Below are 27,407 nucleotides of genomic sequence, written 5' to 3' on the forward strand. Positions count from 1 at the left end.
AGGACCCTCTAAAGTTACTGATTCAGCATCTGTAACTTGCTGGTCTGATGTTAAAGCACAGCGTTCTGAGAGCTCTCAGTTCTTGACATCAACCAGGAGGGTCACTGCCTCACCTCCACTGATTGACTGGGCTGATTTTGGGGCAGAGGCTTCTAAGAGGGTTACTGATTTAGCAACTACAGATTGGTGGAATGATGACAGGTGAAAAGCTCTGTGAGGCTCTAGCTCAGTATATTCAGCTCACTTGCTTGATGTTAGTGGACATGCCTTTGTGAGGTTACTGATTCATTTCCTATAACTCATTGGTCTGGTGTCAAGATAGATTGTTTTTGCTGAGCCAGTGAATTCACACTTCTAGCATGTTGGTCTGATGTCAAGGCACAGGTCTCTGCAAGATCACTAACTCAGTATGTGAAGCTTGCTGATAAGGCTCAGCCTCTTTGAGATTAAGTATCAGAGGGGTAGCCATGTTAGTCTGGATCTGTAAAAGCGGCAAAGAGTCCTGTAGCACCTTATAGACTAACAGACGTATTGGAGCATAAGCTTTCGTGGGTGAATACCCACTTTGTTGGATGCATGTAGTCAAAATTTCCAGAGGCAGGTATAAATATGCAAGCAAGAATCAGGCTAGGGATAACGAGGTTAGTTCAATCAGGGAGGATGAGGCCCTCTTCTAGCAGTTGAGGTGTGAACATCAAGGGAGGAGAAACTGCTTTTGTAGTTGGCTAGCCATTCACAGTCTTTGTTTAATCCTGAGCTGATGGTGTCAAATTTGCAAAAGAACTGAAGCTCAGCAGTTTCTCTTTGAAGTCTGGTCCTGAAGTTTTTTTGCTGCAGGATGGCTACCTTTAAATCTGCTATTGTGTGTCCAGGGAGGTTGAAGTGTTCTCCTACAGGTTTTTGTATATTACCATTCCTAATATCTGATTTGTGTCCATTTATCCTTTTACATCGGGACTGTCCAGTTTGGCCGATGTACATAGCAGAGGGGCATTGCTGGCACATGATGGCGTAATTACATTGGTGGACGTGCAGGTGAATGAACCGGTGATGGTGTGGCTGATCTGGTTAGGTCCTGTGATGGTGTCGCTGGTGTAGATATGTTGGCAGAGTTGGCATCGAAGTTTGTTGCATGGATTGGTTCCTGAGTTAGAGTTACTATGGTGTGGCGTGTAGTTGCTGGTGAGAATATGCTTCAGGTTGGCGGGTTGTCTCTGGGCGAGGACTGGCCTGCCTCCCAAGGCCTGTGAAAGTGAGGGATCGTTTTCCAGAATGGGTTGTAGATCACTGATGATGCGTTGGAGAGGTTTTAGCTGAGGACTGCATGTGATGGCCAATCTTTGAGACTGTTCGTTCTGCAGCTTTAGCATACTGAGCTAGTGTCAAGGCTGCAAGGGTCATTGTTTCATAAACTCTGTATTACTGGCCTAATGGCAATATGCAAATTTCAATGAGGTTTCATATTCAGTAGCTGGGCAAAAGCTAAGTTACGAGCCTTTGCAAGGTTATCTGCTTATCCACTCTAGCTTTGTAGGGCTGTATGAAGATGTGCATTTGTGAGTTCACTGGCTCAATAACCCTAACTTGGTGAGCTGCTGTGAAACCACAGATCTCTGAGATTGCTCACTGCAAGTACTGGCTCAGCACTATTGGTTAAGGCCGATCAAAATAGGAATGGGAGCACAACAATTTGTGGTTTCATGTGTATTAATATATGGTGAAATGACATTCCAACGTAAAAGATGATGTACTGTATGATGAGAGGAAAAATGGTCCAGTGGTTAGTGTACCAGCCTGGGCTTCAGGAGACGAAGTTTCAATTCTCTACCCTGTTGCAGTCTTCCTGTGACACCTTGGGCAGTTTCTCATCTATAAAACAGAGATAATCATACTTCCCTACCTCCCAGCGATGTGGTGAGGATTAATGTATTAAGGGCTGTGGTGCATATCAAGTAGGGTAGGAAAGCAATCAGTACCTGCTAAACACAAAAATGTATCCTACTGGAAAGGAGGGATAGTGGGAAGCAGCAGGCTTTCTTTGTCAAATAGAGGGGGAGTCCTCAACAGGGACAGATCTTCCTTTAGTAGAAAGGAGGCATACAGGAGACTTCCAGCTTGGACAGTTCTCCCATCAGGCACTGGTGCTAGTGGTATTACTATTCATTATTTGTATTACCTTAGTGCCTAGGAGCCTGAGTCATAAACCAGGCCTTTGTGCTACGCGCTGTACAAACACAGAAAAAGATAGCCCCTGCCCCAAGGATCTTGCAATCTAAGTATAAGAGATAGCACATGGATACAAACAGAATGGGGAGTACAAAGAAACAATGAGATAATACTGGTGACAGACAGCAGTCACTGGTACTGACCAGACTGCTTGGAGCAGTATAAACTTATGAAAAAGGCACCAGCACTGTTTTGGATGGCCTGAAGGGGAGCAAGTTGAGTAACAGGGAGAAGATTGCAAGCATAGAAGACAGACTGGGTGTGGGGTGGCAGAAGAGAAGAGACTAGGTTTTGGGTCCTTCAGTGTTTCTAGCACATGAGTTTATCATGAGTCTTGTGATATTGGGTGACTTTCTTAAAGCCTCTGCTTCTGGAGTCACGTGATTATATGAGAATCTAAGCTTTAATTTAAACAAAACAAACCACCCAACCCCATAGCGTCTGGCCCTCCTGGTTACAGAGAAAAACTGGAAGATGGGAGCTCTAAAGAAAATTTAAATAAAAGAACCCCTGTTGTATTATTTGTTAACAGTTCATGATTTGGGGGGCTGGGACTCATGACTGTTGTACACTGGAGCTGGTTGGGACACTGCCTGACAGGCTGGTGAAAGAGCGCTGGGCCAGGATTGGCAGCAGAGCTCCTGCAGAGCAGGCTGGGTCCAGGCAGCCCATTTACCAGGCCATGCGGAGCGGGAGGGATCTGGGCTGGGCTGCCTGAACCAGGCTAAGAAGGTGGCCGCAGAACCCGGGCTGGCCCCAGGTAGGGTTGCCAGGTGTCCGGTTTTCAACCAGAATGCCCAGTTGAAAAGGGTCTCCGGCAGGGCCGTTAAAAGTCTGGTCGGTGGTGCAGCGGGGCTAAGGCAGACTCCCTGCCTGCCCTGGTTTTGCGTGGCTCCCAGAAGTGGCCAGCATATCTGAGTCCTAGGCGCAGAGGTGGCCACAGGGGCGCCACATGCTGCCCCCAAACTGAGTGCCGGCTCTGCAGCTTCCCGGCCAATGGGAGCTGTGGGGGCGGGACCTATGGCAGTGAGAAGAGCCCCCCCCCCACCTCTCTAGCTCCAATGCCAGCCACTTCCAGGAGCTGCCTGAGGTAAGTGCTGCCTGGAGCCCAAACCCCCTGCCCCAGCCCTGAGCCCTCTCCCAGAGCCCACCCCCAAACTTCCTCCCAGAGCCCACACCCCCTCCCATACTCCAGCCCAGAGCCCCTGCCTGCACCCCCAGCAAGTCCTCACCCCCTTTTGCACCCCGATCCCCTGCTCCCCCCTCCCCGCCTGGTGAAAATGAATGAGCCACAGAGGGAGGGGGGAATGGAATGAGCGGGAGCAGGGCCTGGGTGTTCCGATTTCTGCAATCAGAAAATTGTCCACCCTAGAGTAGAGGGGCAGGGAGCCTGCAGCGGCGGGAGCAGGGTTAAGAGCCCCAGAGACACTGGCATGCTTGGTGCGGGTTCCGGGTCACGGGGGCGATGCGATTCCCCCTGTAGGAGTAGAGAGGCTGACGCAGCGCCAGAGCTACGGCGCTCTAGGGCCTCATCCGCAGACGAGGCTCCTTTTCCCCTGCCCGGCTGGAAACCGGAACCGGATGTGGTGTCGCGGCTCGGGCGGTGCCTGTAACCGCTCGAGCCGCCTGCGTCATGGAGTTGAGGCCTTCGCCAGCCTGGAAAATCGCCCAGACCATAGAGCTGCTGAACGCCTCGGCATTTCCGGCTTGGGCTTACGTCACATCCGTGCGGTTCTGAGATGCCGGTAAGAATTGTGGGGGGAGTCAGAAGGGGGTGGGGGTTCCGAATTGGGGTGCGCGCGGATCAGTCCCGTCCCCGGGGCTCTGCTGCTCCCCCGAACCTGGGGGCTCGAGCGGGGCGGTTCTGGCTCTCCCCTTTCTCGGGGGCTGGAGCCCTCCCCGGAGGGGCTGAAGCTGGGGAGCGGGGCTCAGAAGGGAACACACCCGGCAGGCAACCGCGCTGAGGGGGAGCCTGCCCCGAGGGGGGCGGCGTGGGAGCGCGTGTGTGCCACACACACACCCCCCTTCTCGCCCACACAACTGTGCCTGTGGGTCTTGGGGCCTCCCTCGGTTCCGTCCGGCCCGGTCCCCGGCCTGGCCTCGGGCTCTCCCGGCCTGGCCTCGGGCTCTCCCGGCCCGTCGCGGCCCACTTGTCTGTCTTCACGGCCTTGGCTTATTTCGACCGCCAGCTGCTCTGGGCAGCGCCCGCAGACACCGTGTGAGGCTGGCTGTGGTGCTGGCGTGTGTAACACTGATGCCAGGAAGGGTCATATTGAAATCTCAGACCGCTTTGGAAGGGCTGCAGAGCCGCACTAGGGACCCGGGCTTCTTCGCTCCTGTAACGTAACCAGTGCAACTTGGTTGGTCCCTGCATCCCTTAGGTAGTAGCTTATTTCACTGGGTGTGATGGCCACTGACCGATGAATGACCCAGCCAAGTCTGCAGTTTGAAAGGCAAAGGGGATCTTAGAACATGAACAAAGTACCAGGAGTCCCCTTGAAGCTTTAATCCCTGTTTTTATTTTATGATTATTTACTTATTAAGTTCAGTCAGTGGGCTTGTCACTGTACAGTTAGTACAAGACATGGCTTCTGCCTAGAGCATCCTATATCTGGACAGACAACCCATGGGGAGTCCTACAAGAGGGCTCTATAATAATTTTTGTGCTGATCTGACCTGGAATGAGAACTTGTGTTTTTTCAGATTATTACATTTTTTAGGACTTGCAAGAAGCTGTGATATTGATGGAGCAGGAGAACTGGATATAATAATTTTCTTGCTGATTCCTATCACTCGTATCTGAGCACTTTCCAGAAATGGGAACAAAAATATATCTAGCTTCCTTCCTAATTTGTAGAAAAAATAGCATGGTTAATTTATAGGTGCAGTGTGTATGAGACCTGAGGTGAAATTAAATCAAAAGAGATCTGTGAACATCAGGGACTTTTTGACAATCAGAAAACAGATGACTTTTTGGGAACAGGTTAGCAGAGCTTTCTTGATTATGGATCCTTGGCTATGGAATTTCATTCCACCGACAATCTGAATAAGCCCAGATGTTTGCAACAGCCCCTGAAGAATGGCTTGGCAATGCTTCTCTGTATATAAGCAACAGAAAGTACTGCTTTTTTTACTCTGTGTAGTCTTAAATTAGATAATAGAAGGGAGGCATAGAGACTAGTTTTTTAAAATTGAATTTGTCTTTAGACTGTTTTGTTAGCATTCTGATACCGTTGTGATAGTACTGTAAACACCAAGATGAGTGTAAAACAGAACCTCAAGAAACTGGAGAGACCATCCATATTGACAGGGATTTTGTACTCCTTAACAATACTCATACATTTTTTTACTTTGATTCATGAGTGATAGGTCTCAGCTGCTTACACTTCCATTCTTTTATTTGTTTTAGGTTAAATTGAATATCTGCCTAGCACAGCTTCTTGCAGGAAGACTGCACTGCTTAAAGGCTAGGAGACTATGAGAATAATCAGAGGGGACTGTTCACTCTGAATTCTAAACTTGTGCCTTGCCCAGAACAGCTGCAGGAATCGGAAACTTGAATCAATGTTATCGGATGAGTTAGAATCCAAACCAGAGGTAAGCAGCTCAGAACTGGGTTCAGTTCCTGACTTGGTTTCTGTTTCATGGTCCAACTCTTAAGTTCAGCAGAAGAGGCAGTTTGCCATGTAGACGGTAATTCCTCAAAACTACCTAAACATAGCAGATAATGATAGCACTCCCTATATTTAAGATTGCAGAATATTTTCTCTTATAATCAGACATTTTTAGTAGTTTATAATATTGTAAAGTATTGACTTTTTGGATTGTTTTTTCGTTTGAGCAAAGTCTCATCAGCCATTTTTGAATAAAATAACGGTGGCTGAGAAAATATATTTTCCCGTTTTTGTTGTTGTTGTTGTTGTTTTTTAATCCTTGTAACAACTTCTTTCCCTCCTGCCAGAGGGACGCTACTAGATTCTGGGAATTCGGGTTATTCCAGAAGTTTCCAAATCTTTGTTCAGACTGCTGGCTGGTCACATGGTGCTTGTGGCTCCCCTTTCATTCCAGCTTCAAAATTGCATTAAAAGAAACTAAAAAGGCATTACATACCTTCTTAATGTGACTTTTCCATGCGATCAATCTCTTTAATTGTCCCAGGGATATCAAGTGATTGTGAATGGGAAGGGAGGTGTCCCTGAGACTATTTCTCTGTTAAGATGTGACAACTTTATGAAAATGTTTGACTGTCCTTGGATTGTTTGTGGTGGAGTTGGGAGGGGGTCAATTTGATAATGTTTGGGAGGAAGGATTTAAAAAAAGCCATTGTGGTGTTTAAGATCATCTCTTTGAGAATGTTTGTAATAAGGGAGATTTGATACTCTTACCTGTGCCTGCTGCTTTTATCCTATTGGTTTTGCATACTGTTATGGTGTCATTATGCTGGGGAAAACTAAAAGACTCTCTCTGTTAGAAGAGACTTTCTGCTGTTGCTTTTGACCACATCTAATAGCCTAACGTTACTACATGTGGATGGATGGTTTCAGCCAAAGCCGCCTTGTAGGAGGAAATCTTTTTTTAAAGTATCTCTAGTAATAAGCCAGGCCACATTTCATTATATTAATATATATTTCATGGCATGCAATAGGGGCTATGGATATAATTTAATATTTCATATTTATATCTTAAAAAACCACCCCAGTAACTTTGAATGACTAAGCTATCAAGATGTGCAAGTCTGTTAACCACACCCTGTTGTTGAATCTTGTCTTAAACTAAAAAGTAAGATCTCAGGAGAGGGAATATCTGTTAATATGTGTTTATAGAGCACTTGGCAAAATGGTCCCCAATTTTGATTGAGGCCTCTGGATGTTACTTGTATTATAACTAATAAGAATTGATGATCTTTTAAATTGGGTTTTGGATTCTGGCCCAGTTCATCTTGCATATGGCCCTCTGAGTGCCACACCAATTTAAATTATCTTCACAATATCTTAGAGAGTTAGGGAGGTGGGGGAGCTGGTAAAGATATAGATAAATTAGGGCCTGAAATTTCAGGGGTCCACTAATTTTGGGTGTAATATAATTCTCAATTTAAGATGCCTAGGACCTAATTTTGCAGAGGTTTAAAAGACTGGCAGCTCCCATTGACTTCATTTGGATTTGTGAGTGCTCAGCACTTCTGAAAATAAAGCTCAGAGTGTGTAATTTTGGGTACACAGAAAATGAGGCACGCACCCTGAAACTGTGACAGTACTCACTATTGTAACTGCACCGGTATTTTCCCCTTCCCCCACTCGAGGAGCAGCTAGACTGGTCTTCATCCATCACCTGTCTCTGGATAGGGACCCATGTCCCATTTCCTTCTGACCAAGGGTTTTAAGGCTACACAGCTCCCTGCCTTACACTGTAATATCCCCAATAAGCCAGTCTGCCTAAAGGCAAGAACCTTGCTTTGCTTTCTCTCTGAAGGCTATGAATATATGTATTGCCAGCAGTTACAAGTTACCACACAGCTCTTTCTAAGCAAGCAATTTTATTCTTAAGGTAAAAGCATTTAAAAGAAAATGTAATAAAAACAATAAGCAGATTTAAACACACTAACCATATCAGGAGTCATCCATCAGTCTCTTGGGGCTTAAATAGGCCAAAGTCATTCCAACCTTTCCACATGGGTTGGGGCCCCATTGGACAGAAGGTCGTGTCCATTTGCCGGATCCAAAAGAATTCCACAAGTCAGTTCAAGCTCATTTTTTTTATATCAAAAACCCTTTCTTTGCTTCATAATGTCTGGAAAACCCACCCTGAACCAGTATATGCAAACTGCCTTGGGGGTGGAACTTCTCTTGAGTTGTTTAGTCTCAGTTACTCGCCTTAATCGTCCCCCACTGTTTTTAGGTCCTGTAGGAGCTATGGTAACCCATCCTCAAGAAGCAGAACACCATCATATATAAACTATTTATAAGCTTTCAGCAGTATGGTGCCCAAAGATATTACATGGGGTTGCTATATCTGTCACAATTACCTCTGTTAATTAGTCTATATAGTGACATACTCCCCATCTCATAGTAAGTCTGAGTTAGAGGCAGTGATGGAACCCAGCTCTATTGGTCCCAGACCAGTCCCCTTATCATGCAACCATTATTTCTCTGTCTGCAGCCCTCTGTCTCATTCATTAGTTGCAAAGTTGGAAGGTGTGTAATGAGGGGGAGAACTCCTACAGATAGCCAGCTTTAGTCACTGAGCTGTATGTGAACATATAATTAAAGGCTATATCACAATAAGGGTAAAGTTCTCTTAAGATTTCTTTTGGAATTTTATCTTTTTAATTTAAAAGGACATAGAAATTCCATCATATATTTATTTATTAGACAGCGGTAGAATGCTGGGTGTCTGGATTCCTGGATTCTAGTCCTGGCTCTGTGGTCTAATGGACAGAGCACGGAACTGAAGGATAAGACTCCTGAGTGGTATATTTTTAATGATTCTCATCCATATGTGGGTTTCAAAGTATTTTGTGAATGCAAGCAGGAGTAGCTCCATTTTAGAGACCCCAAGCACATAGATTTGGCATATTCTTTCTGAGGCAGAATGTCTTAAGTCGATAAGATCTGAGTTCTCTTTGTAGATCTGCCAGAAGTGACCTTGTGCAGCCTCTCTGTTCCCCAGGAATTTATCCTCATGTTTTCTTAGGTGTGAGGTTTTGATGCCTTGCTTGATAATAAGGGTTGAGTAGTGCTCAGAATTATTGTGAGTCATTGGAAAAGGTTGGCCTGGAATTAATGGTCTCTTGGCTCCTAGCCCACTATTTCTTCTGTAGGTCAAAGGGTGTTTTGATTTGTGGGTGGAATTTGACAATGGTGAGAGGATCAATTTTTTTCTGTCAATGTCCTGGAAGTAAAACTTTGCTTTCACTTTGGAATGACAGAGGTTTAGAGGGGCCCAGGAACATGCCCAGTGTAGTGTGGCAAGAGTTTGAACTTAGAGATTTTGTGATGAAGAGAGAATGAGTAAACAATGTACAAATTCTACAGCTCAGAACTTGGCCAAATCTGGGCAGACTTTCAGAGGGACACTTCTCTGACTTCAGGATTAGTTTCTTGTCAAATTTTTGGTTCCTGCTCCAAACCCTTGATATGCTAGGGTTATCCCAAAAATATTTATTATATTGACAGAGCTCCCTACTGTTTTACTCCCTACATTCTTGCAAAGGGCTAATCCATTTTTGATTTAAAAATAATTGTTGTTAAATCAACTTGAGCCAGAGATTAAACATGGAAAATTTTGGATTGAAAGGTTAGAGCTTGACAGTGATAAGGGACAGAAAATGAGGGTTGTAATGGCAAGTAATATGCAGCTTTAATAATAGACATCACTACTACCTATAGTGAGCTAGTCTCTCTTATTGAATTTCTAAAGAAAAATCAAGATTATCAATCTCATGAAATAATTGGGGATGTCATGTATAAATGCTAAATTTTTCAATTATGGACTCAATCCAGTTCCCACTGAAGTAAGTGGGAAGACTTCCATGGACTTCCAAGAATGTTGGGTTGGGTTCTGTGTGTATTACAAGGTAGAGGAAGCCTAAGTCAATGTCTTTTGTTATCTCATTGGAACCTTGTGCTATAAACAGATTTGCTCACTGCTGAATCCTATTTTCAAGATCCTCTCTTTTTCAGCTGCTGGTTCAATTTGTTCAGAACACATCTATTCCACTGGGGCGGGGGCTGGTGGAATCAGAACCTAAAGGCATCACCTGTCTCTCCCTTCTTCCTGTGACTGAGACCTCAGAATGCAACAGACTGATGTTGCCAGGTAAAATCTATGGTACAGGTTTGTGTGGGAGTGCTATTTATATAGCTGTCTCCACTGTGCCACTGCAGCATGTTCTCCCTACTTCTTGCTGAGAAGGGATCCTGGTGGTGGAGGAGGGATAGGTTCAGAAGAGTTATTAGGACTTCTTCATTAATGGTGGAGCTTTGCTACTTAAAGATCTGTGATCTCATTCTCTTCACTAGATGATTCTCCAAGTCACACTAACTCCTCCAAAGATGTTCCTTCATCTGCTGTCTTGAGAAGCCTTCAGGTAAATGTAGGCCCTGACGGCGAGGAGACAAGGGCACAAACAGTACAGAAACCACCTGAGCTCCTGTCAAGTCCAGAGCCTTCCGGTTTATTGCAAGACCTCCAGCCCAGTGACAGCACTTCCTTTATTCTTCTCAACCTAACAAGAGCAGGTAATTCCCCTTCTTGTTGTCATCTGGCTGGATCTGTTTCAGACAGTAGAATGCGGGAGATACAAATGCATCTTTGTCCCAGCTGCTTATGAAGGGGAAATATGAAATTTTCTGGGTATTGGTGGATATTATTCAGGAGCATGTAACCATCAGCAGCTTTCCACAATACAGAGGTCAGTGGAGACTTAATGCAAATATTATGTCTGTACCATGGATATTAGATTCTGAGAAGCAAGAGAGTCCCCTCTCATTGACTATCTTTCTGTCTCATGGAGCTGCCATCTCTTCCAGGCCTGGGCTGTCCAGCAGAGCACCTGGTGTTTGTTCAGGATGAAGCAGAGGATTCTGGGAATGACTTTCTCTCCCATGACAGTACCGACAGTAGTACCCCATGGTTTCTCCGAGTGCAGGAATTGGCCCATGACAGTTTGATTGCTGCCACTCGAGCACAGCTCGCAAAGAATGCCAAAGCAAGCAATAATGGTAGGTGATGTCTTGTTACTATCTTAAAGATTTAACCTTCTGTTAAAGGCAACTAGCTGTAGCTTTAGTTGTGTATCCTATCTGATTGCAGGATAGTTTCTAAATAGACAACATCGTTATAGTGGCATTGTTAGCACCTCTATAGTTAAGGCTGTATTAAGGCTTTCTGTTAAAGCAAGGTTTCAGTATCTCTTAGGACTGAAAACATACAGATTTAATTTTCTAAGAAAATATGTTCAATAGTTTGAGTTCAAAGCAGTTCTTCAACTGTAATACCTACTCCAAAGGTATCTCCCCAAAATTTTCTGTGGGTGAAGACTGATGCAAGACAATCATTTAATTTCTTTGCAGTGTCCTTACCTCCTTAATTGCTTCCTTCGTTCCCTGGTAATCCAGTAGACCCACCAATTCTCTTGCAGGCTTCCTGCTTCTGATCTGCTTAAAGAATCTTTTGTTGTTTCTTCTTGTATACAGTTTGTGGTCTTCAAATTACCTTTTAATCCTCATAATGTCCATTTTTCATATTGCCTGCTTTATTTTATGTGCCTTTCTAGTGGCTTAACTAGGTTTGGTATTCAGTTTTCTGAGGAATGCCTGTTTGATCTATTAATTATATTGTGGTCACTTAATGGCTTAACTACAATTATATCTTGAAATAATTAAGTCCTCTTCTGTGCTCTAGAATTAGCTGTTCCAAGAAGTCGTCATTTAAAGTGTTGAGAAATAGCTTATCCTGACTGAATCCAGAGGTGACATTTGACTATTTAATATTTGGATAGTTGAAGTAACCTAATATTACTATTTAGTTGATATCTGTGGCCTCTGATCTCTCAGCATTACACACTCCCTATCATTAATCTGATCTGGAGGCAGCTGATATGATATGGTACCTTGCTGGGAATAGTTTATAGGCTTGGGAAGATAGGTAGACATGTATGTGGTCCCTGCAATGGGCTGGGTAGAAATATCTAGTTTTTAGGACTAGGTAAATACATGATAACCAGGAACACATCTGGTTTATAGGCCTGGATTATACTCAGGGTTATCCTGTCTCTTTCATACAGTAATCCATCTCCGCTGTGGACTTTGACAGTTCTTTCTGTTCTGTTCTAGGTGAAAGTGTTCATCTTTGCTCAGGAGATGGGCAGCCGAAAGATTCCAGCCCCATCCCTCACCTGTCCCGCGTAGAGAAGAAGCTGAAGTGCACAGTTGAGGGCTGTGATCGGACATTTGTGTGGCCAGCCCACTTCAAATATCATTTAAAAACTCACAGGTGAGTAGAGCAGAGATCTCTGCTATGGTGACCAAGCAAGACCTTACAGAAATTCCCAATCTTTATACAAAACATCATTTATTAATTCCCATTGTGTAAAATCTTTCTTCGAAGCTGAAGGGCAAAGGGAAACTCAAAATTGAGTAAAACCCAGATTTAGCTGCTGAATGGTCTCCCTAACAAGGGTTTATGGTCAACGCCCCTCTTGCACACACTCAGCCTGGCTGGAAGGGTATCCAGTACAGAAAAATGTTTATTTTGAAAATTCCCTTTATCCTCCATGAAATCCACTGTGGCTTAGGGAAAGCTGACCTCTTTACAGAAAAGCTCCTAGTTCATAGAAAACATTATTAATGTAAACTTGAAAATTAAAAGGAAAAAGTGTTGCTGAATAGGCTGGAACTGGCCCAAGTGTTTCTAGAAAAATATTGACTCACTTGGGTTTTTTTGGTGGAAGGGAGCGCACAAAGAAAATGAGACTGGGCTGCGGTATGGTATTTAAATCCAAAGTCAGGAAAACAGGGTTCTTGAATTTTGAGCCTCCTCACCTTGGCACTGTCTCTTATATTCACACCTGTCCCAAAAAAGAAAAGACTCAAGAGTTCATACTAACTTAACAAAACAGAGAAATTGAAAGGAATGGTAACTGTTGAGCCGATCTCTAAATTTGGCTCTCCCCTCAGAAACTAGAACAGTGTGACTGTATGTGTTAGAGTCATCTCTATGCCACATACATTGAAAAAAGTAAGCCGGATTTAGGCTCTTCCTGCTAGTCGTTAATGATATTTTAAAGTGGAGCTATCTAAAATATCCTGTGTGACGGACAATGTTAACTCAGCTTCCCCATCTCGTGTTCATGTAGCACTCCTATCCCAATCCCAGCTATAGTAAGGGTGTTGCTACGTCGAACTCTGGCATATGGGGGAATGTTATCACATCTGTGCATTATGTTGCCTTGCACAAGGTCATCTGTCCCAAACAAAGTTGAGGTTGCAAAAAACTTGTGATATAAGCCAAAGAGGCTTGGACTTATTTTCTGTTTTCTTTTTCCAACAGATTTTACAACTTCTGACCATGTGGTAGAAGCTCCTTAATGAGTAATCTAGTTAAATACAGATTTAAGACACTTACCTGGTTAGGTCACTTAATTTCCTTGTGCCTCCATTCATTTCAGTTGAAAAGTGAGTGAAAGGTAGAAACCTTATTTAAAAAACAGATGTTGCAGCAGAGTTGAATATTCCTGAGAAAATTGTTTCGTAACCCATTGCTGCAGTTCTTTTGTTGCCTCTCAGGAATGATCGTTCTTTCACCTGCCCAGCAGAAGGTTGTGGGAAAAGCTTCTATGTCCTGCAAAGGCTGAAGGTACACATGCGAACTCACAATGGTGAGAAACCATTTGTCTGCACTGAGGTGGGCTGTGGGAAGCAGTTCACAACAGCTGGGAATCTGAAGAACCACCTGCGGATTCATACTGGTGCGTTTAAATCCCAGATCTTCTTCATTAAGGAAACACTCCCCAAGAAATGGTCCAGGGAGACCAGTGTCCATATGTACCTTCGCTGGTATCCTCATCTTCCAACTTACGATCACTTATCAATGTGATTAACCACCTGTTTACTTGTGCAGTACCTTACATAATTCCTCTCTTCTTGGAGTTTACACCCTTCAGATGCTGTATACTTTTATCATGTTCCTCTTTTAGTTGTCACTTAGCCAAACTATATAAATTTCTGTTTTCCCTCCTAAATCAGTCCCAGGACCTTTTTAAATTCTCAGAAGACTGTGGTTCTCAGGTGGATGATAACTGAAAATTGGCATTTTAAGGGTTTTTGGAGAAGTCATTTTAAATTCTTATGAGTAAAGAGGCAAAGTAGGTTGAGATACTTGTCCAGAGTGAGTCCTGACCTAGCCCCATGTCCTTGCTGCTGTTGAATTTAGATATACAGTCCTAACTGGACTAGTGACTGATTCAAGTGGTGACATATATTTGCTTTGGTATAAATTTAAATGAGACCTAAACATGAACTTGTTGATAGAATCTAGATTAACTTGAATTTAGCTCCCTCATTACCTGTGCTACCTGTAAAATAAAAGTTAAATATGTTGAGAAATGTCTACAGAGGCAATGTTTAGAGAGGAAAGGATCAAAAATCATAGCTGAAAGGTCTATTAGGAAGAAGCAATGATAATGCTTAGTACAGCATTCTGATAATGTAAAGTGCTCCACAAATGCTATGCTAATCAAGGTGTACTGCTGTATGCTTGGCCCTCGGCATCCAGCTGGACCTGAATTCTATGACAATTACATTTAAAATAAAAAATGAAGGTTTCTAATAAATATAAAAATGAATAATTCAATTGTACTGTAGCCCCTGTTTGTTGTAGTATACATTAAATTTATTTTTAAGTTTCCACACATTTTCAGTTCTTAATATGCTGCAGATTTTTACATTGACAGTCCAGATCTGCATCATAGAAATTGGGGGACTAGCTGAAGATCTTGGCAGCTAAGTAGTGGGTATTTGGGGCTTTATATTCCTAGAAAAGTATGGGGAGTCAGTGTGTAATTGAGTTAAGCACATTATCTGGATGTGCTAAAACGTTCAATAGTTTAATAGTCCCCAACATTGACATTTAAACTGAAATCTTTAGGTTTCAGTGTTAACAATCGATTGAAATGTACGGGGCAGTCTGTGTGTCTGAGAATATTGTTTGAGACTGGAGACTCAGGAAGAGAACACTGCATCAGTTCTTACTCAGTTAATGTTTTAAAATTACTTTTACAATTGCAAAGGCTGAAAACAACTTTATTAAAATGAAAGCTCAGATTTTGAGTGTAGTTCCACAAACACTTCTGCAGCACAGAACATACGTGCTCCATTCTCGTGTTTTGTTTTATATTGCACCAGTGTGCTATGTGCTTTGTGGATGTCTATGAAGACAAGATCCTTGCTTTGAAGAGTTTACTGTCTAACTAGAGAACATACAATTGAAGGATGGGAGCTGGGATGTAATGGAAAGTGATATACCAGAATAGTGAAGTTTTGCATGTGTAGTGATAGTGTGTTTGGGGTTGTCTTTGGACTCAGTTTTCTACTTTGTTAATCTTTCTCTGCAGGGAGGGCTAAGGTTTGTTGGCCCTGATGTTGTGTATACTGTGACTTCAGAACCCAGCAGAAAGTAGCATATCTAAACTAAAAAATGTCTCGGACCAGTTGTTCCCAAATCGTGGCTAGCAATAAGTGGCAAATGTTTGCTTTGGTGTAAATTAAATGAGACTTAAGGAAGTTGGGGGAACTGTCCTCATGTACCAAACATGAAGACAGTTCCAAGTTGTGGTTGTGTTCAAACAAACCCACCATCTATTTCTATAGATAGAACTATATGCTGAGCCACTGATTGGGTGTCATCAGTACTAATTTTTCTTCCTAATATTTATATCTTGAGCAAGATTGTGGAAGTTACATAAATGGCTGATGAGAATCTTATGCACGCTCTCACTACCACAGTACAGGTCAGAGCATGTTACCTGAATCCCTTTCAGATATATCAAATACCCCAATAACTAATAAGCCAAGCAATAAATTGCATGGGAGAAGAGTTAGAAAGAAGAAGTCACATTAAATATATGAGCACTCTTTTCACTGATTTACAAAATTACTGGATGAAGGGTATGTGATAGATATAATATACAAGGATTTTTCTATATCATCTGACACAATGTCTCATTATTCTTGTGTGAAGTATTTCAAATTGCCTTGGCAGTGACTGATGCATAGCATAAAATTTGTCTGTAGGGCTGTGATTAAGGGGTAATAATAAGCAGCAGTGTACTGAGTTGTGAGCAGTTCTCTAATGGATGCTGCAGGCATCTGTTTGTCCTAATTTTATTTAACATCCTCGTTAGTGACCTTGAAGAGGGTTAAGAACAGGTTAATGAAATTCATAGATGATTCTAAATTGGAAGATGAGAACGCCGATGAGGTTGGAGAAATACAAAGGGATCTATAAAGATTAGACATATGAGAAGGAAATAGCAATGAGATTCCGCCTAGGAATATGAAAACAAATACATCTGGGGAATAATAAGCCCAAACACAGATATTCTGTGGGAGGCAGAAAACTAAGAAGCAGTATTGACTGAAAGAGATCTAAGGGATGATAGTAATCAGAAAATTCAGATATGGATTTGAAATATGGTATGGCAACAAATCAAGCCCATGTGATTTTTGAGCTGCATAGAGATGAGCATGACATCTCAGAGCAGCCAGGGTTGTAGTCAGTTTCTACATAGTTCTTATGGAACCACACCTGGAATATTGTGTTACTTTGTGGGCACCTAATACTGGAAAGATGTTTTAAGAAACAGATGGACAAGCTGAGCCCTGATTGGCTTCTTTTTGTGAGTCATGGGCTGGAAATGCTATGGAAGAGTCACATTCAGACTGGAGGAGAAGGAGTTTCAGCATAGACTCTTGACAGCCAATGAAGAAGTTGCATTAAACAAATTCATAAGGAGTCTGCCTTCTTGGTGAACTTTGGTAGCTGTAATGTAAGGCCAAGGGGGAGGAATGAATGTGGATGAGGGATGTTACAAGAGGTTGGAAGATAAAATGTTGTACAGGTGTTAATGCCTAAGAACTTGTGTTTCATGCAATACAGGAGAAAAGCCCTTCCTGTGTGAGGCACAAGGATGTGGTCGTTCATTTGCTGAATACTCCAGCCTTCGGAAACACCTGGTTGTCCACTCAGGTAGGATAGATGAGGCCTATATGCTAAATGTCTGTGTTGCAGTATTTTGGTCTAGTTTTCAGTAGAAAATCCCCTATTTTCTGTGGAACTGTTCTTTGTGGTGTTGTGGGTTTTTTTTAGTACTTCCTTCATGGACAACGTGTCCTGTACCTGGTATCTGCCCTGTCCTGGATCTTGTGATCTCCACCCTCTGCCAGTCTCTGTCATTATAGGATCATAGAACCGTAGGTCTGGAAGGGACCTTGAGAGGTCATATAGTTCACTCCTGTGTACTAAGGCAAGACCCAAGTATACTTAAACCATCCCTGATAGGTGTTTGTCTAATCTGTTCTTAAAAACCTCCAATGACAGGATTCCACGACCTCCCTTAGAAACCTGTTCCAGTGTTTAACTACCGTTATGATTAGAAAGTATTTCTAATATCTAATTTAAATCTCCCTTGCAGCAGATTAAGCTGATTACCGTATATACTCGATCATAAGCCGGTTCGTTTATAAGCAGACTCCCCCACGATGGATAAGTAAAAAGGGAAAATTTTTATGACCCATTCATAAGCTGACCCTATAATTCAGGGGTCGGCAAACTTTGGCTCCCGGGCCATCAGGATGAGCTGCTGGCGGGCTGAGATGGTTTATTTACCTCGAGCCTCCGCAGGCACGGAAGTAAACCAAAGTAAACAGTGTCCCGGCGTGCCAGCTGCTTACCCTTAGGGGCCGGGACATCAACTGGTGGGGAAATTTTTGGGGGGGAGAAGCTGGGGGTCAGGGGAGTAACCCCTATGACCACCCCCCACATGACCCTAGCCTGGGACCCCCACACACTCCCCATCCCATCCCTTCCCACCTTATCTGGCGAGGGCCGGGCGGGGCGTCGCAGCTGCAGCCTGCTCCGGTGGGCCGGGGCCAGAGCTGCAGCTGCTTCGGAGGCTGGGGGGAGCGCAGCGAGGTCAGAAGCGGAGAGACTCTGGCCCTGCCTCTTCCCTTCTGGCTCTGCTGGCTGTGCTGCCTCTCCTTGCTCCCTCTGTTGCGGGGAGGGGCTGTGTCCCACCTCTCCCCTCTCTATACCCATTCATAAGATGACCCCCTTCTCTGATGCTTCCCTTTTTTACTAAAAAAAATTTGGTTTATGAACGAGTATATACGGTACTACTTGCCCTTTAAGTGTGTTGTACCAATAAAATAAAAACCAGCAGGATCTTATTAAAGGGAAAAAGGCAAAATACCACATTTATTGTGAATACAGAAAGAATCATAGTAAGCAGTTAGTTATAGTTATAACATTCCATTCAGTCTCATATTGAGTCACACATTCATTCATACAAACACACACACACACACACACACACACACACACACACACAGGTTCTGCAAGGTTGTTATCATAGTTACCGGCCTTAGAGTTGCTCATGCCAAGCCACTGGCCAGGTGGCCTGGACATGAGGAGGGAGCAGGGCCTTGTCAGATGCTCATCTGATGCTCCTGGAAGTTGGTTTGCAGAATCAGACCCCCAAAGTTCTCATTTTTTAGAGTCTATTTTTATAGGAATTTCTTCCTATGCCAGTCTATGGGAATTGCTGCTTCATGCTGTTGCTGAATCAATCAGCAGATAGCACATTCCTGACGGCTCCAAGATGTTATCTTGTTCTTTGGTTCTCCCATTCTTGAGGCTGTTGGGTGGATTCCAGTCTGCCCTCCGGGGGTGGGGGTGGGGGGGGTCCTCTTGTTATTTCCACTTGACGCCTTCTTCAGCCGCTGGACACTGGATTCTTAGGCTGGCACCTCCCTGATCATTCAGTTATTATCCACACCAAGCATCCATCCACATACATCCTCTATCTCTATTTTAATCACAATTGTTAATACAACAAAAGGGCGGGGAGTCTCTGGGTGCTGTTTCTGTTGTTAGAGTATTGCTTTGAGTCTCTCTCTCTGTGAATTGCTTTGAGAATAGACTCTGTCTTAGAATGTACTAACGCAATTAGCAGCTTGCAAGTTTCACACATAGAGGGAGAGAAACAGTACCAAAAACCAAGAGACCTCTTAATTAGTAATACCCTGGAATTTAAACTATGGGGAATCAAACCCATTTGTGATTTTAATACAGAACTTCTTTAATATGATCCAACATAATCCCCCTTTTGACACTAAGATTTATAATCGTCAGTGTCACTTTCTATGTAGCCTATTCAAGAGAAGGTACTGTGAGGCAATTTGAGTTTGTGATTCCAATTCATGCCACATACATGATCCTAGTGATGTATCTTTACTACAAGGTTCTGGGGCAACAGGCAAGGTGAGGCACACCCACTTTTGAGGAGTCCATTCGGTACAACCTCTAGTGTCCAATAGCTTCCCTCCCTCCCCAGCCCACTGGCTCAAGGTCCAGGGTAGCCAAAAGGATCCCATGTGTAATATGGGGAGTGGGTTAACCTTCAATACCTTTGCCTCCAGGGACTGTTGGTGTGCAATTTTGACAACAATTTCTCCCATTAACAAGTCTGGTTTACAATACTGGAAACATATTGCATCCATTCATATTGATAAGTGTCAAACAATGATCTCTTTCTTTTTTAACAAATGCATCAAACCCTTAATATTTCGCAATATGACCCAGAACATTTTGTGTTCCAAAGTAGCTAGTGCAAGTATCTGCATTTCAGTGCATCCCATAGCTATGGCTGTGTAGTTTCCTATTTCTAATATTTTTTTTTCTTATGGATAAGCCATGTGGTAGTATTAAGCCATTACTAAAGATTCCATCGGCCTTTTAGGTTACCCAGACCAATTTGGACCAAGTCTACATTGGCATGTACTTGTTTTTGTATCAGGCTGTCCTGTAGCTGGGACAGAAAGCTTAATTTATTTTTAAGTTCCTGCAGGTCTTCAGTATTTTTTTTTTTTTAAACACACAACAGTGCTAGCAACAAGACAAAACACAAGACAAAACATAGAACACAGAACACAATTTCTATTGTGACAGTAGATTCATGGTATTGGGTTGCTTTTCAGCTGGCATCAGCTTTTCCTGATTTTCTGAAAGACAAAAAGAACATGTTTCTACCCCTTTTGGGGTGGCAGATTATTGCTTAAAATCTTTCTTTTACAAATACCCTTGCTGATTGCAGGCAAAACAGAGAAATTGCCCCCATATTTTCCTGTTTTTGTTCTATAGGCAGGCCAGGTTTCAATGGCTTTTATCTTTTAAGGGTTATGGGGAAATTATCCCACTGTTTAGTCATTAAATCCCTGAGTTTTCCTTCTTATACAGCAGACCAAGTTTATAATGTTTTTCTTGCTGTGTTAAGCTTTAAGTTTTATTTACAGGTAATAACTGAGAAGCATCATTACCATACGACCTTAAAGGATTTTTCCAAAAATCATACACACTATACGTTGTTACAGGGATACTTATTATCATTAAATTTATTAAAATTATCTTGTTATCCCATGCCTTTTATTTAGACAATTTGTTTGCTGACCAGGTATGTCCTTTATCTGCAGCTCCTTTGTGCTGCTAGTTCTTTCCTTCCTTCATCATTTAAGTAATTTGCATTTTCACAGAAACTTCCTGCTTTCGGATTTAAAGCCATCAGCAGCTCAGAGACTCTATCTTAAAAGGGACACGATCAACTTTCACCAGAGTTTTGATTACTTTTAACTTCTGCTTCCAAAACACACAGCAATCTGAAAAAGAAAACCCAACCTATTGTGGCTCCCTTTGGAGCCCTAATAGCATTTTAATTAAGTAGCATGGTATGTTTGCATTTCTTTTGCCCCTTCTACAATATACCCTGCACATGTTCTGGGGCAAATGCACATTCCTTCCATAGTTTAACTTATATAACATTATCCAGATCCATTTTTACATAAGGTGTCACTATTTCTTTTTTTTGCTTACAGAGTTTTCATGTACCTTTATCAAAGTGACAGTCTGATTACTCAGAGTCATTTTAAGACTCAGTGTTTCTAAAATTGCTTCTTTTTGTTCTGTGCACCTCACCCCTGCTGTTGCTTCAGAGAGGCACAGTCATTTTTTTAATTTTTTTTTTACTACAACTCTCATCTGCTATTTTGTTACAAAAACAAACAAAAAACAAACAAACAAAAAGAATCCAAAAAAATTTTTTTTATATTCTCCTGATTTTGACTGCCCTGCTGCAGCCACAACTTAAAAACATTTTAAATTTTGTAAAGCATTGAGTTACCTTTTAAGGGTTAAATGCCAAATCCCAAAGCCAAACAACACTAATTACCTGTGTCTAGCAAAAAGGTCTGTCAGTTTTGCAACTTTGAATTAAAGAGTCAAATGGATTTTTAGTGGCATTATTTAAAACAAAAACAAAACTAACTGGTCCTTAGAACTTTACATATTTACACACACACAGACAGATACATACACGTTTAACTGCTTAATTCCCTCCAGCCTCTGCAGAGTTAACTTTTTCACTCTTTTTGTATTCCTGGAGTGCCTCTTTCACTATTTTCAGCTGGCTTTGGGTATTTGTAACCAGCACCTTCCAATTGTCTGCTCCCTTTTCTGTTTGTGCCTTTTCCTCTTTACATGAGGACAAGCGGAGGGAAGAATCCTTACATGCCTCCCACAACAACCAAATTGCTGCTGCATCTCTTTTGGCAGCACTAGAAGGTTTGTATATGAGGATATACTGAGCCAATCTATCCTCTAGGTCCGAAATAGTGCAGACATCAGCTAGGGCTTGTTTAGTCCAAGGACTGTGCCCAAATTTTTGAAGGATTTGTTTAAAAGGTGTAATTTCTTTAACAAAAGGTGAGATTGGAGTTCCTTCTGACTCCATTCTTCCCTCTGGTACTGGCTTACCCTGTTTTCTTTTAAACATCTTAACATGGATATTTCAATCTCTTTGTCACTGCTGGTATTACTTAGCAAGTGACACAGCCTAGATTCTGAAATCATAGCTTAATGTATGCGTTTTTCCCCTGCTACCTTCTCGGAGGCCAGCAGGTCCCCTGCTACCTTCTCGGAGGCCAGCAGGTCCCCTGCTACCTTCTCGGAGGCCAGCAGGTCCCCTGCTACCTTCTCGGAGGCCAGCAGGTCCCCTGCTACCTTCTCGGAGGCCAGCAGGTCCCCTGCTACCTTCTCGGAGGCCAGCAGGTCCCCTGCTACCTTCTCGGAGGCCAGCAGGTCCCCTGCTACCTTCTCGGAGGCCAGCAGGTCCCCTGCTACCTTCTCGGAGGCCAGCAGGTCCCCTGCTACCTTCTCGGAGGCCAGCAGGTCTGGTTTAACCTAATAGAAATGCCTAGCTCACTAGAGCTGGCGGTGTGCACACCAATATTTACAATAACTGAGGTATTTTTACCAATATTCCCCCTTTCGCAATTCTCCACCAAAATGTTGTACCAATAAAATAAAAACCAGCAGGATCTTATTAAAGGGAAAAAGGCAAAATACCACATTTATTGTGAATACAGAAAGAATCATAGTAAGCAGTTAGTTATAGTTATAACATTCCATTCAATCTCATATTTAGTCACACATTCATTCATACAAACACACACACACACACACACAGGTTCTGCAAGGTTATCATAGTTACCAGCCTTAGAGTTGCTCATGCCGAGCCACTGGCCAGGTGGCCTGGACATGAGGAGGGAGCAGGGCCTTGTCAGATGCTCATCTGATGCTCCTGGAAGTTGGTTTGCAGAATCAGACCCCCAAAGTTCTCATTTTTTAGAGTCTATTTTTATAGGAATTTCTTCCTATGCCAGTCTATGGGAATTGCTGCTTCATGCTGTTGCTGAATCAATCAGCAGATAGCACATTCCTGACGGCTCCAAGATGTTATCTTGTTCTTTGGTTCTCCCATTCTTGAGGCTGTTGGGTGGATTCCAGTCTGCCCTCCGGGGGTGGGGTGGGGGGGGTCCTCTTGTTATTTCCACTTGACGCCTTCTTCAGCCGCTGGACACTGGATTCTTAGGCTGGCACCTCCCTGATCATTCAGTTATTATCCACACCAAGCATCCATCCACATACATCCTCTATCTCTATTTTAATCACAATTGTTAATACAACAAAAGGGCGGGGAGTCTCTGGGTGCTGTTTCTGTTGTTAGAGTATTGCTTTGAGTCTCTCTCTCTGTGAATTGCTTTGAGAATAGACTCTGTCTTAGAATGTACTAACGCAATTAGCAGCTTGCAAGTTTCACACATAGAGGGAGAGAAACAGTACCAAAAACCAAGAGACCTCTTAATTAGTAATACCCTGGAATTTAAACTATGGAGAATCAAACCCATTTGTGATTTTAATACAGAACTTCTTTAATATGATCCAACAAGTGGACATGGAGAACAGTTGATAGCAGTCTTCTTTATAACGGTCCTGCATGTATTTGAAGATTATCAGGTCCTCCGTTTTCTTTTCTCTAGATTAAACCTATCCATTTTTTTTTTTTAATCTCTCATATGTAAGGTTTTCTAAGCCTTTTGTTGTTTTTGTTGCTCTCCTCTGGACTCTCTCCCATTTGTCTATATCTTTCTTAGAGTGTGGTGTCTAAAACTGAACAAAGTACTCCAGCTGAGGCCTTATCAGTAGGACAATAGCCTCCTATATCTCACATTCCTGTTAATATACTCCAGAATATTAGCCTCTTTTGCAGCTGCATCACATTGTTGGCTCATATGCAATTTGTGATCCACTATAACCCCCAGATCCTTTTCACCAGTACTATCACCTAGCCAATTATTCCCCATTTTGTAGTTGTGCATTTGATTTTTTTCCTTCCTGGTATTTTCTTTATGAAATGTTATCTTGTTGATTTCAGACATAAGAACATAAAAATGGCCATATTGGGTCAGACCAGTGATCAGTCTAATCCAGTATCCTATCTTCTGACAGTGGCCAGTGCCTCTGTCCAGTTCTCCAGTTTGTCAGTGTTTTGAATTTTAACCCCCTCCTCCAAAGTGCTTGCAGCCACTCCCAGGTTGGTGTCATCTGCAGATTTTATAAGCATACTCTGCACTCCATTATCCAAGTCATTAATGAAAATATTGAATAGTACCAGACCCAGGACAGACCTCATCAGGCCCCCACTAAATACGTCCCCCCAGTAAGACAGTGAACCATTGATAATTCCTCTTTGAGTACAGTGTTTCAACTAGTTTGCACCTACCTTATACTAATTTAATCTGGACCACATTTCCCTAGTATGCTTATGAGGGTGTTATGTGGGACTGCATCAAAAGACTTACTAAAATCGAGATTACTCCAGGGGAATTTCTGTGCCACTATGAAATGCAGACTTTTGCAGAAATTAATGTGCGCGCAGAATTTCCTTTCTCCTACAGAAATGGGCTGCAACGTTGCTGGCTGCCACTAGGGGCTGTTGGACCTGGCAGAGCCCAGCTTGCACATAGAAGATCCTGCCGGGGGGAGGGGAGGAAGTTAGAGGGTTCCTGGCAGCTGCAGTTCCCAGCATGCCCTGAAAGAAGGAGAGGCTGGCACATGGGGAAACTCCACACAAGCCTGGGACTGAGCAACAAGCTGTTTCTCCCTCTGGATCCCTGGGCTCTGGGGAGGGGGGCAGGTGTCTGGGCTGGGGGGGCATGGCTGGGCTCGGGGCGGGGAGAGTGTGTTTGTATCTGGGCCAGGTGGGCCGTGCGGCTGGGGGCGTGGGGGTTCCGGTGTATTGGCTGGGGGGTGGAGAACTGTGGATGGGCTCGGGAAGGGGTTTAGGGATATCTGGCCCCCCAGCTGGGCTCTGGGCTAGGAAGGAGGCAGAGAAACAAGAACTTAGTTGTCATAGGGGTTTCTCTAACTCTCTACTCCTGGGGGAATTTTTGTGTTTGCCTGTATTGTTACAGACATATTTGCTGACAGGTACTTTGAAATAAATTACCAAAATAATTGAAACTGGTGTGATCATGTAGTGTTATTTTGACAAATTTTGCAGAACTTTAAAATATTGCGTGGAGAATTTTTATTTTTTTTTGGTGCAGAATGCCCCCAGGAGTAAAAGATTGACTACTTCTGCTTCCTCTCCATCTGCTGGGCCAGTAACCCTGTCAAAGAAGGAAATTAGATTGGTTTGGCATGATTTGTTCCTAACAAACCCACATTGACTGCTACTTATCACCCTATTATTCTCTAGGTATTTGCAAACTGACTGTTTAATAACTTGTTCCAGGATCTTTCCAGGTATTGAAGTTAGACTGACTGGTCTATAATTCTCTGGGTTCTCTTTGTTCCCCTTTTTTAAAGAAAGTACTGTGTTTGCCCTTCTCCAGTCCTCTGGCACCTCATCTGTCCTCCATGAATTCTTGAAGATAATCACTAATGGTTCTGAGATTGCTTCAGCTAGTTCCTTAAGTACCCTAGGGTGAATTTCATCTAGCCCTGCTGACTTGAATACATCTGACTTTTATATAAATATTCTTTAACCTGTTCTTACCTTATTCTTTTACTTTGTGTTTTTTCCATCTTGTTAATATTAATTGTGTTAAGCATCTGGTCACAGTTAACCTTTTTTGATAAGACTGAAGCAAAATAGACATTAAACACCTCTGCCTTCTTGGTCTCCTCCGTTATTTGCTCTCTTTCCCCACTAAGTAGTGGACCTACACTTTCCTTCATCTTTCTCTCTCTTGTTCCTAATGTATTTATACAACCTCTTTTTATTGTCTTTTATGTCCCTTGCTAGGCTAGGTGCAACCCTGTGCTTTAGCCTTTCTGATTTTGTCCCTGCATGCTTGTGCTATTCCGATACTTATTGTGATGCTGACAGCCCAGCAGATCAGAGCCATAGGCCAATTCACTTCTGTGTAAATATCAAAGAAATGTTAAGTAGTCTAGTGTACATAGATTAACTCACTTATGTGTTAATAGATATTGTTTTAACCTGTCTGTATTCTGTTGATTGCTATCGCATTACGTTATGTATATTCCTGTACTTAATTAACCCTAGATCAAAAGGTGAGTTAGTATTAGGATGAGAATTTACTTGATGTGTAAACTTCATGAAAACTAAGGAAGGACTGATGTGTGCTATTACATTACAATTTACATAGTTTATATCCTGGTAATTACTTTTACCAATCAAACACAATTGGAGCCTTGGAAATGTAAATGAAGAGGGCTGCTAACTTTAAAGCCTGGGTCATTATGTTCAACAATGGAAATTTGCAGACTCAGTATGCATTTAGTCAACCAAGGAGAAGCCCATACTGTGAATGAAAGCACTTCCCAGATTGCTTTCCATGGAAAGGAGCTATAAGAATGGATCCAGGGAATATATCTATGAACTATTTGGACACACTCAGGGAAGCATTCCAGATGCAAGACAGAGATCCCCAAAATTGTTTTGGGTAACCCTGAGAGACTTCTAGAAAACTAGCGGATTACTACATCTCTGCTGTCATTTTGGACTTACAGACTTATTGACCTGTTAATGTATTTTACCTGCTTTCAACATTTCAATAACGTTTCTTTTTCTTAGCTAATAAATCTTTAGTTAGTTTACTAGAGAAATTGGCTGCCAGCATTGTCTTTGGTTGGAGATTGAGAGTATCCATTGACCTTGGGTAAGTGACTGACCCTTTTGGTTGGGAGTTGTCACTGTGCCTAAGTGGGTCATAACTGAGAATACCAAATTCAGGACAAACTGCTGAGAAATAGGGCAGACACCCCCCCAAAACTGGTGGTTATTCTCCCATAAGATATACCAGACCAGCAACAGAAGTAAACTTCTGTTGCACCACACTGGCTAACAAGAAGTCAGAAAAGCAGTCTCCTTAGGTATTCCAGTCCTTGTATCACCACCAAAAACACTAGACTTAATGATGAGTGGTTATTTAAAACCAGTTTCATCAACCAAAGGGTTTTTCTGAGTCCAAAGGACCTGCCACATACCCAGGTCTTACCTAATGATCATGCTGTTGCTAGTTTTTAGTATCTAAAGATTTATTTATAAAAAGAAAGAAAGGTGAGAGTTAAAATTGGTTAAAGGAATCAAATACATACAAAAAGCGCAAGGTTCTTGGATCAAACTTGTAGCAATGATGGAATAAACTGCTGGCTTGTTAAGTCTTTGGTTACTTCCAAAACATTGAAAGGTCCTTAGTCCTTTTGTTAGAATGCTCCCATAGTATAAGTTCATAATCCAGAGGTTTGAGCAGGAAAGAGGCAAAATGGAGATGCTTCCAGTGCCTTTTATAGCTTCTGCCATGTGGAGGGAAACCCATTTTTTTCAAACAAAGTCCTCCGCACAGATTGTGGGAAAAATACAAGTAACAAGATGGAGTTTGGAGTCACATAGGCAAGTCACATGTCCATGCATGCTTTGCTGAGTCATAGCAGATGTCTTTACCCATGTCAGGTGTGGATAGGTTTCTTTCATGGTTCATTGTGTTTGTTGATGAGCCATCAACTTGAATACTCCATTCACAGTGTGCTGGCCATGGATGCAA

The 27,407-nt window shown here is 42.6% G+C and overlaps 1 protein-coding gene across 1 annotated transcript in view; it reads left to right on the forward strand.

Moving 5' to 3' along the window:
• Positions 1-3,440: 3,440 nt before the first annotated feature.
• Positions 3,441-27,407, forward strand: part of ZNF410 (zinc finger protein 410) — a 32,588-nt gene continuing 8,621 nt past the window's right edge. The window contains exons 1-8 of the mRNA XM_077819110.1: positions 3,441-3,971; positions 5,636-5,823; positions 9,906-10,041; positions 10,245-10,463; positions 10,755-10,946; positions 12,060-12,219; positions 13,512-13,693; positions 16,882-16,971. Coding sequence (XP_077675236.1) covers positions 5,791-5,823; positions 9,906-10,041; positions 10,245-10,463; positions 10,755-10,946; positions 12,060-12,219; positions 13,512-13,693; positions 16,882-16,971 — 1,012 coding nt within the window. The 5' untranslated portion in view covers positions 3,441-3,971; positions 5,636-5,790. The remainder of the gene's footprint in view (positions 3,972-5,635; positions 5,824-9,905; positions 10,042-10,244; positions 10,464-10,754; positions 10,947-12,059; positions 12,220-13,511; positions 13,694-16,881; positions 16,972-27,407) is intronic.

This window comes from Eretmochelys imbricata, chromosome 6 (assembly GCF_965152235.1).
Source record: "Eretmochelys imbricata isolate rEreImb1 chromosome 6, rEreImb1.hap1, whole genome shotgun sequence".
NCBI classification, from domain to species: Eukaryota; Metazoa; Chordata; order Testudines; family Cheloniidae; genus Eretmochelys; species Eretmochelys imbricata.